Source organism: Macaca fascicularis, chromosome 7, assembly GCF_037993035.2.
Source record: "Macaca fascicularis isolate 582-1 chromosome 7, T2T-MFA8v1.1".
In the NCBI taxonomy this organism is placed as follows: domain Eukaryota; kingdom Metazoa; phylum Chordata; class Mammalia; order Primates; family Cercopithecidae; genus Macaca; species Macaca fascicularis.
The window spans coordinates 149,180,283-149,192,747 of NC_088381.1; the positions used below are offsets into that span (position 1 = coordinate 149,180,283).

Below are 12,465 nucleotides of genomic sequence, written 5' to 3' on the forward strand. Positions count from 1 at the left end.
TTTTGGGCAGGACAATTCTTTATCATACAGAATGGTCCCACAAGAAATATGCAGGAATTGCAACATTCCTGGCTGCTGTCTAGTAAATGCCAAAAATCCTCATGAAATGTTGAACATGGCCCCAGAGATTTCCAACAGCTTTGGGAGAGGCGGGTAATCTACTGAAAATCATTATGTACCAAGTACTATAATACTGGTTCTAGGTAATGTAAGACATGCAAAAAGAGGATCATAAAAGTACTTTGTATTAAGCTTATAATGCCAATTACCATAAAGTTCAAATTAATTTAATGTCTATAGTTTCTCTACAATTCCATTTTCACACAATCTTTATCAAAATATTAGATATCAACTATTTAAAATGAACAATGAGGCTGGGCGTGGAGGCTCATGCCTGTAAACCCAGCACTTTGGGAGGCTGAGGTGAAAGATCACGAGACCAGGAGTTGAAGACCAGCCCAACCAACATAATGAAAATAAAATAAACAATGAAACACTATTTTGGCAGTAGTAATCATACTAACATATTTCTTTCTTCTTTTTTTTTTTTTTTTTTAGGTGGAGTGTCACTTTGTTGTCCAGGCTAGAGTGCAATGGCGCGATCTCGGCTCACTGCAACCTCTGCCTCCTGGGTTCAAGCAATTCTCCGGCCTCAGCCTCCCCAGTGGCTGGGATTACAAGCACGTGCCACCACGCCCGGCTAATTTTTGTAATTTTTTTTTTTTTTTGAGACGGAGTCTTGCTCTGTCACCCAGGCTGGAGTGCAGTGGCCGGATCTCAGCTCACTGCAAGCTCTGCCTCCCGGGTTTACGCCATTCTCCTGCCTCGGCCTCCCAAGTAGCTGGGACTACAGGCGCCCGCCACCTCGCCCAGCTAGTTTTTTTTTTTGTATTTTTTAGTAGAGACGGGGTTTCACCGTGATCGCCAGGATGGTCTCGATCTCCTGACCTCGTGATCCGCCTGCCTCGGCCTCCCAAAGTGCTGGGATTACAGGCTTGAGCCACCGCGCCCGGCCTAATTTTTGTATTTTTAGTAGAGACGGGGTTTCACCATGTTGGCCAGGCTAGTCTCAAACTCCTGACCCCAAGTGATTCGCCCACCTCGGCCTCCCAAAGTGCTGGAATTACAGGCATGAGCCACCGCACGCAGCCTCTAATACAGTATTGAAAACAATCAGGAATACTAATCTTTGCAAGGTATCTGAAATTAGATGGAGAAAATTCATCTTCTGTACCCAAAATGATTCACGTGTACATTTGTATATCGTGTTAACCAGACTGGTAACTAAAACTTACTAAATTCTGTGTACTTTATAAACACATGTACAGACTAGTTTTTTCACAAAAATTCTGTAAGATAGATATTATTATGACTTTTTACAGAAAAAGAATCTGATGAGAAAGAAGTTAGGTAGCTTATCCAAGATCGCTCTAACTAATGGCAGACAGAATAGGGATATAAACCAGGTGGTCTGACTCCAATGTCCCAGTCAGGGCTAGAGAGTGAATGTCTCTTTGTATTCTGCACCCCAGGACCCTCACTTGCCTCCCTTTAATCCCAGTACTAGTTCAAACTCCTAGTCTCTAAACTGGACTGCTGCTATCAGAGCAGGTCGCCAACCCTCAAAACCATCTCAGGTGCCACCCACCAACAACCCAAGATCTAGTCAAAACTCTTACCTTCCTTCCTACTGCTAAGTACTGTATATGTCACATGGATGCAAAAGGGCTAGGTTCGTGGCTCTATCATTTATTAGCTAAATGACTTTGTCAAAGCACATTCCAAGTCTACTTGGAATATAAAATCATGAGATTTTATAGATAAGTGGACTTACTGCTCCCCAAGTTAATCCCCTTACTGCTTCCCTACTGTTAATCCCCAAGACCATGGAGAAAATGTCTCCAGGCCATATCAGAGACCTGCATTGCAGCCCCTCACATCACAAGCCCAGAGGTTAGGTGGCTAAACCTGGCAACATGGTGGGCTAGAAATTCTGAAGGATTCTCCTACTTTCACAAAACATCTAGCTCCTGGATAAAATGTATTACACTTCTGAGTTCCCAAGAAACAGTGCTGGAGAAACAGAGCTTTCCCTAAGAGTAAATGAAATGAAATAGTAGATTATCATTCAACGTATGGTCCAAATATTTATATATAATTAGAGTATATCAAGTACTTTTTATGTATACAGCTAGAGTATATTTAGAATAGTGGTTCTCAGCCAGAGGTGATTTTGCCCCCCAGCGACATCTGGCAATGTCTAGAGACATTTCTGGATACAACTGAAGGGTGCTACTGGCATCTAGTGGGCAGAGGCCAGTTGTGCTGCTAACATCCTACAATTAATAGGACAGCCCCTGCAACGAAGAATTAACTGGTGCAAAATGTCAATAATGCCAATGTTGAGAAATCTGAACCAGAGGCAGATAAACTGAATTTCAGATATACTTCCAATTGAGGCAACTCTTCTCATTTTATTTGTTTTATTAAAAAGAGAAAAAATGTTTTATATCTCCCACAGAACTTGATGTCTGAACATAGGCAGGTCGGAAAATCTAGAAATCCGGCTGATTTTATCATTCACTTTGAAGAGAATTTCTACAGTGTCATTCCCACCCATAGACACTCATCAATCCAAAACACATTTATATTCAAATATAGATTTACTGAAAACCAGGGCTGTATTTTATTGTTTTTTCTACCTCTCATAGTTTACACATTAACGTAGGCCCGCAGTGGTTCAAGAGATAACCTCGACGACTGGGTTGAAATATTCTTATCATCTCCCTTTCTGCATTACCTCATTAACCCTCAAATTACATGCATTCTCATCATTCATCTTTGTCCTCAATCTAATTCACCACTGCCTCCTTTATAGCCTTATACAAGCTTTTGATAAGTTTGTAAAATGGCCCCAAAAAGTGGGGAGAGGGGCTAGAGCTAATAATGCCAGTGTTTCTAAACCATAAAATACGAAATTAAAGTTCGTTTTATTAAGCAAGAATGTCTAAACCTGAGCAGTCCAATATGGCAGCAATCAGCCATATGTAGTGATTTAGGTTTAGATTAATAAAAATTCAGTTGCTCAGTTCCACCAACCACATTTTGAGCGCTTAATAAGCACATGTGGATAGTGGCTACCCTACTGAAGAGCACAGATATAGAACACTTTCATCACTGCAGAAAGTTCTATTGGACAATGCTGGCTGTCCAGCTGTTAAATCTAGGGCATATTCTAGAAATTCTAATGAGATCCTGAAGAAATTCAGTGCAGAGAATTAAAATAAACTCATTTTAGTCTAACAGTTTTATTTTTAACTTCAATACAACCCAGATAGAAGAGTATGGCCCATTTAAAAACAACAAGAATATTACACTATTTTGTTCAGTTAGATTCAGGTGCCATATCTGTTATCAAACAGTTCAATCAAATACTTACTGAATGCCAACCACATATGCCCAGACATTGTGGTAGAAGCTGGGGATTCAAAGTTGAGTAGGTCACTTTTTTTGCCATTAAAACCTAAGTATTAAACTAAAAATCAGTGTGTTACCTATAAAATATGTACCAAAAAAGTCATATATAATAAAAATGGAGGTGGAAACATTTGGTCTCAAAGATAGCGCATTCTCTTCAAGAGAACGTCTCGATTCTACTGTTAAAGATAGGAAAAATAAATTCTCCAGATTTTCATTATGAAAAGCAAGAGTAGATAACAACCCAGACTGACCACTAGAATTTGACCTAGAGAAAATTACCTAACATCTTTAGAACTGATTTTCTACACCTAAAAATGCTGCATTTTCTATACAAGGTCACGAAACCACAAGGACAACCATTATAAAAGTATAACATAAATTGCAAAAATCTCATTCCACGTTACACTAAGGAAACAAAATAAGCTTGTTTTCTAATTATTCACATCCCTCAGTTACTTCATGCTACTTGAACAATTTATATTGTTCTTCTTCCAACTCATGTCTCAGAATTAGCACTCTTACACTTGTATTTTTAGATACCTACTCTTCACTATTAGTAACCCTTACATTTTTCTCAAGGTAAATACATATTTGCTCATCTGTTTCACACCTATATATTTTTCTTAACTCACACAGGTATACTCTTTTGTTTTTTTTCCAAGACAGAGTCTTGCTCTGTCACCCAGGCTGGAGTGTAGTGGCACGATCTCAGCTCACTGCAACCTCCGCCTCCTGGGTTCAAGCCATACTCCTGCCTCAGCCTCCCCAGTAGCTGGGATTACAGGCACGTACCACCATGCCCAGCTAATTTTTGTATTTTTAGTAGAGATAGGGTTTCACCATGTTGGCCAGGCTGGTCTGAAACTCCTCACACAATATTCTTATTGAAAATTCTAGAGAAGTTTCCTGCAGATATCTATTAATAAATACATCAAGACCTACTTCATCACCACAATCAAGGTGAGATTTGCTTTACGTAAAATAAACTGGTTGCCAAGCTGCAGCCTCTAAACCTATGTTGGATAAATGACACCACAACAAATGTTCCTTAACATTTATTAACTGTGATTATTTATTTGTACATAGACTTAAAGGAGCTTAATACTCAACTTCTAAACCAGCAGTTCTAAAACTCTTTCACCTCAGGATGCTTTATCACTTTAAAAAATTACTGAGACCCTCAAAGAGCTTCTCTGTATGTGAATTACACCCCCCTATATTTATAGTAACAGAAATTGTAACAAATGTTTAATGCTTACTAATTTGTTTAGAAATAATGGATCCATTATATGTTAACATAAATAACAGTTTTCTGAAAATAGTCATATTTTAGTAAATAAAATTGAGTGAGAATGACAAATGACTTAAAGGAAAATAGCTAGATTTTCATATCTGCCTGTGTTTTCGCTTTGTTTTGGTTGAGGTATACAAAGAAAATCTGCCTTCCTACAGTTAAGTAGTTAGGAAAAGAAAAGGTACTTTTAAGTGATAGTTTCTTACAAGTTAGTTACAATGCAGAATATGAAACCATATAACTATGAACTTTTCATACTGTTAAAGTTCATTAATTTATCTTGCATTTTGAATGAATTTTCCAACATTATGCATTGGACATTCAGAAAATACAAGTTCAATGAATTATATGGATCTTTCGAATGTAAACACACTTCATTACAGAATATCAAACAATCAAATTTCTTAGTATCAACACTGAGTCCACATCTTTTTAATATTCAGAAATGAGAAGTATGCATACAGCATTTCTGCTGCTTATTTACAGTTATCTCAAGGAAAAGCATCTGTGCGCTTGAGTTATGAATTTAACTGGCCACTTTTCTCACAGAATACAACTTTTACTTGAAAGAATGAAGGCAAACTATGATTTTCCAGACTTGAGCATTTAGTCAACCTTGTGGACCCCTGGAAAGAACCCTTGGGGAGAACCCAGGACTCCATGAACTATATACCTTGAGAACCACTATTCTAACCAACAGGGCAAAAATAGTCCACAATTTCATGAGTCATTACACTGCAAGGAAAACACAACTGCCAATAAAAAAACTAAATATTTCTGCTTAAATCCAAGATACAGAAAACCAGCTCTTAATGTAAAATATATTTAAAACATTTGGCCTACATAAAGGGTCTACTTCAAGAACCTAAAATTCTTTTATCAAGCACTTACTCCCTACAACTTAAAACACACTTAGAATACAGGCACATTAAGACCATTAAAAAAAGGCAAGATTAAAGCTGGGCACTGTGTCTCACGTCCATAATCCTAGCACTTTGGGAGGCCGAGGCGGGAGGATCACTTGCAGCCAGGAGTTCGAAAGCAGCCTTGACAACATGGTGAAAACCATCCCTACCAAAAATACAAAAATTAGCCAGGCATGCTGGCATGTGCCTGTAGTCCCAGAGGTGGGAGGATGGTTTGAGCCTGGGAGGCGGAGGTTGCAGTAAGTCCAGATTGTGCCACTGCACTCCAGCTGGGCGACAGAGCCCAACCCTGTCTCAAAAAAAAAAAAAAAAAAAAAGAAAAAAGAAAGAAAACTCTTCCAGGCATGTCAAGTAATTAGACCCTAAAATGTAGAATGTTAACTATCCAATAATAACTGCTAATGCTACTATCAGGCATTGTGCTAAGATTTTATATGGTTATCCCATTTAATCCTCAAAACAAACCTATAAGGTAAATACTACCAATTTCCATCTTACATGTAAAGAAACTGAAATATAAATGTAGCCTGCCTAAGGTCAGAGGAAGAATGCATGGTACAGTTGGGATTTAAAACCAGCACACTTCACTAAACTATACGTTCACCCTACAGAAAAATTACAGATTCATCTCTGACTAAAGAAAATGATTTGGGGTGAAAAGGTAGGAATATTTTTAAGAAGACAAACGTACGGTTTTCAGTTCCATCAGTACTTGTTCATCCACGCCATCGTCCAGAAAGATGTCTCTCACGTCATTAATGACATCTTCAATCACAGATCGGTATAATTTAGGCTTTAAAGGAAAAATAACAGACTTGATAAAGACAGTTTTTCACAGGTTACAATGTATAATTCAAAACCAATATAATAGTCATTTTGCCAACTAACTACATATGAATTTAAAGATACGACCACCATCATTTGCCATAAACTGGATTTGATGACTGCATACTTTAATAAAAATTTTAAGATTAATGCAATTCATAAACAGAAGGTCCCTATGCCTACAAGGTCCATACAATTTTCAATTATAATTTCCTATGTTATAGTCAAAATACCTAATGTAATGTTCAATAACAGCTTCAGGGGTTGCTTACGTCTGGCTTCTACTATTCCATGCTTGGTTTGAACTCTGTTGTATGTTTTACTACCTCACCACTAAATCTTAAGACTTTGGAGAATCTTACGTCCGGGAGTCATCTGCCTGGTAATAATCTACAATCTAATGAACATTCAGGTTTAAAAATCACCTAACTTCTGTTGTGTGACCCAGTCTGTACTTTCAAGCTACACCATTAAACTACTCACACACCCACAATGACAGGTCTCAAGGTCCCAAAGAAACAAGGTACACTGATTTCCTTCCCAGAATTTCTCCTCTACTACTGCCCAGATAATGCTATGAAACATTATAATGAACATAAACCCTCTAAACGTTTATTATTATTATTATAATTAGCACTGTTGGTATTACTTGGAGGAGGAGCGGGAAGTAAAGGAGCTGGCTTCTAGAAGGTTGAATGGTAAAATGGGCAAAATGAGAATAGATGTGAAAGAACTTTCAAAAAATAAAAATTATTTAAAAACTACAAGGTGGGAGATAGAACAATTAGCTCAATCCATATCCTATTTTTAACCTGTAAGACAAAAGGAAGTCATGTCAGATGACAAAACTAGAGCTGCCTTGACAAAACTAGAGTTGCCAGGTTATAAATCCTACCCATTATCAGAGAGTTATGGTTAACAAGCTTTTTAGATGTCTTCTCATTACTTGTGTTTCACACCTTGCTTAAAGTTAAATGGCTATCAAAAAAAACTAAGTGTTTGTTCTCATGAGCAAACTTCAAACAGAAATATGTGTTTCACTACCATCTCTTATCAGCAACACTGTGACACAGGGGAACTGCTAAGAAAATGTGTCCTTGTCTTGTGAAAACTACAAATAATGAGGCCAGATGCAATGACCTGTAATCCCAGCATTTTGGGAGGATCGCTTGAGCTCAGGAGTTCAAGACCAGTCTGGGTTACATAGTGAAATTCAGGCTATACAAAAAATTAGCCAGGAATAGTGGCACGTGCCCGTAGTCCCCGCTACTTGGGAGGCTGAGGTGGGAGGATGGCTTGAGCCCAGAAGGGAAAGGATGCAGTGAGCCAAGATTGTAGCACTGCCCTCCAGCCTGGGTGACAGGCCCAGACCCTGTCTCAGAAAACAAACAAAATACAAATGAGTTTGTCAGTACAATTTACCTCAACCATTAAAAACTATTTAGTCCTTCTCATTACAAGAAAACCAATTCAAATATCCGGGTTCTTGCTTTACTGTTTCACTCACTAACCTGCTTTATTTTGCCAAATCCTCCTCTTGAAGTTTGTTCATCTGTAAAATGCACATTTCTATAGTCCCTACTTTAACATTCTAATTCTATATATAAGGAAAGTATATCTGACTATGGACATCATCTTGCCTAAAGTGACTTAACTGAATTACAAAAGTATCTCTGTAAAGTGTGTGTGTGTGTTTTAACCAACAATGACTCCTCAAGACATCAGGAGGGCAATATATTTTAAATTGGGAATATCAATCTCAAATTGACAATATGTATGCTTTTCAGTAAACTAGACGGTGTTTTGGTGTTTCTGAAGTCAGTTACCTCTAAAAACCTGTTGCCTGGAGATCCAGACACGTATAGGTATAAATCTGCTTTCTTCTAGTACTCTCTACTTAATGAATCATTATTTAAGATTTTATTTTTGTGTCTTAATGAACTCACAACTTGACCACTTAACAGCTTCATAAGCTCTATAGTTGAAGGAAGGGAAATGTGTACTCTTCACAAAATACATGCCTAATAAGTAATTTAGCAGAATTGTTCACAATTTGAAAAGCCCTCAAGGTAATTTTTGAAAAGTATGTGGGCACATAGTATTCGAAACAAGAAATTTCTAAATTATTACTTAAAATTCTACGCTATATTTCAGGCAAAGCTTCTATCACGAAATACAATTTAGGTTTATCCTGATTTTTAAAAAACAGGTTATTTCAAACTTAAGAACTGGTAAATAAGAGGGCCACTAGTGGCATTAAGTGATTTGTTAGAAGGTTTCCTTCAAAAATGTTAATTCCCTGATGCAATGCTGGAAGATAAACTGGAATAATTTTTACACCGGATATCCATGTTAATATCCAAGGCAATAAAGTTCTACTTAGAATTTTTTTTAATCCAGTTTGCAGCATGTCTCTTCCCTGTAATTACTCATGATTCTCATACACATAAATGGTCCTATACTGAAGCTTTAGGTACTTATCTATTTCTCTGAAAAGCCTCGTGTCTTTTATATTTACTATAGGAAAACATAATGTAATATTGGGAGCTATATTTCTAACATATTTCTTGAATACTTAAACAAAACACTACCAAAACCGAGTCCTCTGCAGCTAACACTTTCAGTGTAGAAAACAGTTTTTTAAATTCCCGAAAATAATGCACACAAGAAAAACGGCTAGACCATCTTATCTAAAACTCTTTGTTTTAAATTATAAATTTTGAAAACTGTAAACAAAATAAAAAGGGACAGCGATTCGGATATATTTCCCCTAGCAAACAAAGAAGGCAAATCCTGGCTGCTGCTAGGAACAAAACCAAAACTTGGGGCTCTGAAAGCAGCCCCCGACGGATGAGAAATTACAGCGTGAAAAAAGGACCTAGAAATAAATTGAGCTCTGCACGCGCCTGGCTCTCGCCTCGGGAGCACGCACCTCCCAGCCCCGCTCTCAGCAGCTCTCACTATTTAAAGCCGGATCTGGTGTTTAAATGGAGAGGCGGTGACGTAGTACTGAAAAGCACCTTCCCATCCTGGCAGAGTCTATATTAGAGAGCGGCAATGGCTCTATATAAACAGGGCAGCCAAAGGGAGGAGGACCACAAGGCTCAGGGACTGAAAAGCAGGGTAAGCGGCCGCAGCCATGATGGATCGACCCGAGTCGCCAACGGTACGGTGTCGGGCGGCCGCGGGCTGGTCTGCGGCATTTGGGACAGGGCAAAAACGTGTTTTATTGTCATCATAAAAATAAGAGTTGGGTGGACTAGTGATCACATTGCGTTGGTGACTGAAAAGGTTATTTATGTGACTGCTTTTTGCAAACCTACGTGATCTCAAGTAACCAAAAAGGGACCAACGGGAAGAAGTAGGTAAATTTCAAGGCGAAAGCGGGGACACTTGGACCACTGCAGGCTTTTTTTGTTTGTTTTGGTGCTTCTGCTAGTCGAAGATACGATGGGGGTCTTCCCCTTCGCCATTTTACCCATTCGGAAGGAACTGAGATAAGTGCTTTTCAACCAACCTTCCTCCTTTTTTTAAACATAAAATGGCCCCAGTGAAGGTTCCCAAAGCACAACAGCCAGAAAAAACCTAAGTAACCCCCAAAGTAATCATTATTCTTCCACTGCATTAAAGTGGATCACGGTGGGTCTCGGGGGTTCGCCCGATTCCCCAGACACGGTTTTTGTTCTGCAGCCGCTCGGGGAGCCCTCGTCAAGACAGCACGGACGGGCCCCTCGCGGGGAAGCGGCGGCTCCCCTCCCGCCCTCCCTCCCGGCGGCCGGGTTCTGGGGCCGGGGCTGCACGCCCGCCCGGGCCCAACCGCCTCCGCGGCCCGGCCCGGCCCGCGGCTGCCCCAGGCCCCGCCGGCGCCCCCGCCCTCCCCGCGCCGCGAGCCCTCGGCGCCCCCCCGCGCCCGCCGCCCGGCGCTCCGGCCCGATCCGCCCGAGGCGGGAAGCGGCGGCGGCGGCGGCGGCGGCCGCGCGGACGGCTGAAGAGTCGAGGCCGGGAGTCGCCGCCGTCCCCGCCCCCGCCCGGTCCGGCCGTTGCTGCCGCCTGAACGAAGCCCCCGCCGGCCACCGAACCACGTCCTTACCACGGTGTTTGTATTTGCCGAGTTCGCCATTTCCACACACAACACAAACAAGAGGGGGCAACCCCAAGAAAACAAGATAAAAACAAAACCAAAAAAAAAAAAAAAAACTAAAACACCCGGAGGGTGACCCAAATCACCACAAGATTGGGGAAAAAATTTTAAACAAAATCAATCCTGAAGGAGTAAGGGAGAGCGGAGAGAGGAGGAGGGGGGCACTCCTCCCGCAGCTAAAAACCTCGAGAATCGCCTTTAAAAAAAAAGCCACGACCCTTTAGGGGTCCGGGGGGCGTTGCCCGCTCCCCACCCCGCGCCAAGGAGGGAAACCACCACCGGTCGCCGCTCCCTGCGCCGCCGCTGCCGCCACCGGCTGCAGCTCCAGCCGTCCGGTCCGCCCGCTTCTCTCCTTTATATAGCGAGCCAACAAGCTGCGCGAGCCGCCACCGCCGCCGCCGCCGCCGAGAAACAGGGTGAAGGGGGAGGGAGGGGCGGAAAGGGCGGGGGCAGATGTGGGCGGGGCTGAGCGCGAGACACCGCGAGAGCCGCGTGCGCAGGCGCGCCGGGGCGGAGGCCGCCGCGAGCCGCGTTGTCACGCGCCGTGGTGGGTGCTGGGCTGGCGGAGCCCGGGGAGTGAACTAGTGTAGTCGGACCTACGCCTCTCCAACGCTCGCCTGATCACGTGGTTGGCACCCAGGCGGAAGTCTGCGGCAGTTCTTTGCGGTGAAGTACTTGCAAAGCATTGCTGGAAAAGACGCGAGTTCTAGTGACACTCCGAAGCTAGGTGGGACCGCCTCCTGTCGCACGTTTCCGCCCGGTCCCGCGCTGTAGGAGCTAGGAAATGTGACAGAGGCGGTGCCTACTGCCTCACTAGGAATGGCCGCGGAGGAGGATTGGTCACGTGGCGTAGCTTCCGGCCTCTGGCGCGTTCCTATTCGGGAAGGTTTTAAATGCGGAGTCATCTCTTGATTTGTCAGCGAGGCTTTGACTATAAGCTTCTCGGCTTTCGCGCCTCACCAAGGGTGGGTCTTTCGCGCGCAGAATTGTATAGGATTTCCCAAAGGGAGTAAACGCCGATCGGGGCCCACTTTTAACATTCCAGAATTAGTAACCTCTGATTCGTTTGTTTCCACACTGGGTACGCTGCGAAGACTAGGCTTAAGTTGCCCAGAGGTTAGTTCTCTACTAGCCCACGTACTTTAATTTATCACGCTAGTGGAGATGCGGTGGGGAAGAAAACCCCACCAGCCTTTGGATTATAACAGCACAGTAACTTTCCCTGGTTTTTAAAAATATTGCCAAAATACTGCGACTCCGCATGGCCAACGTATAGTGACTGATCACATTGAAATGCATGCCCTTGACCCAGCAACTCTCATGGCCTCTCGCTATAAGAGAGCAAGCAGGCTGTGTTCCATGTGCAATTCAATAAGCTTTTGACCTATTCTGCCCAAGCAAATCCTGCCTTTATATCGACATTGCAAGCGGAACAGAGAATGCTGTTTGGAAGGCAGAATTCATAGTACCTAATTTTCTTGTCCCTGGGAATTTTGAGGGACTTGAGATGTCGCTTGGATGAGTGAGGGAGTTTGTCTTCCAGAGACAAAGCAAAACGAAATGTCAAAGTTCTGTGCTGGTGAAACCGGATTTGAAAAATATCAAAGGCGTCTTACCAGAGAGGGAAAAAAAATGAATCCTGCCAAGACTTGAAGAAAGGGATTAGAGAAACCAGAGGCCTTGAATACCCAGAAAATGGGAGATTGTGAATGGGTGTAAAGAATATCTATGAACCTTGAGATTTCTTTTCACACCAAGTTCGTTCGCCTCTTAACCCTTAGTTGCTTCCCAGTTTCCTG

General features: G+C 42.0%; 1 protein-coding gene across 4 annotated transcripts in view; it reads right to left on the reverse strand.

Annotated features, from left to right (window-relative positions):
* GTF2A1 (general transcription factor IIA subunit 1) overlaps nt 1–11,504 on the reverse strand; it is a 46,061-nt gene extending 34,557 nt beyond the window's left edge. For 2 of the 4 annotated variants that reach the window (XM_005561949.5, XM_065549176.2), the window contains exons 1-2: nt 10,616–11,079; nt 6,392–6,493 (exon numbers count right to left, since the gene is read on the reverse strand). In XM_005561949.5, coding sequence (XP_005562006.1) covers nt 6,392–6,493; nt 10,616–10,645 — 132 coding nt within the window. In that variant the 5' untranslated portion in view covers nt 10,646–11,079. Of the gene's footprint in view, nt 1–6,391; nt 6,494–10,615; nt 11,080–11,262 lie in introns of those variants that run through there. The other 2 variants (XM_005561950.5, XM_015454064.4) reach the window with 2 other exon arrangements.
* Nucleotides 11,505–12,465: the final 961 nt, after the last annotated feature.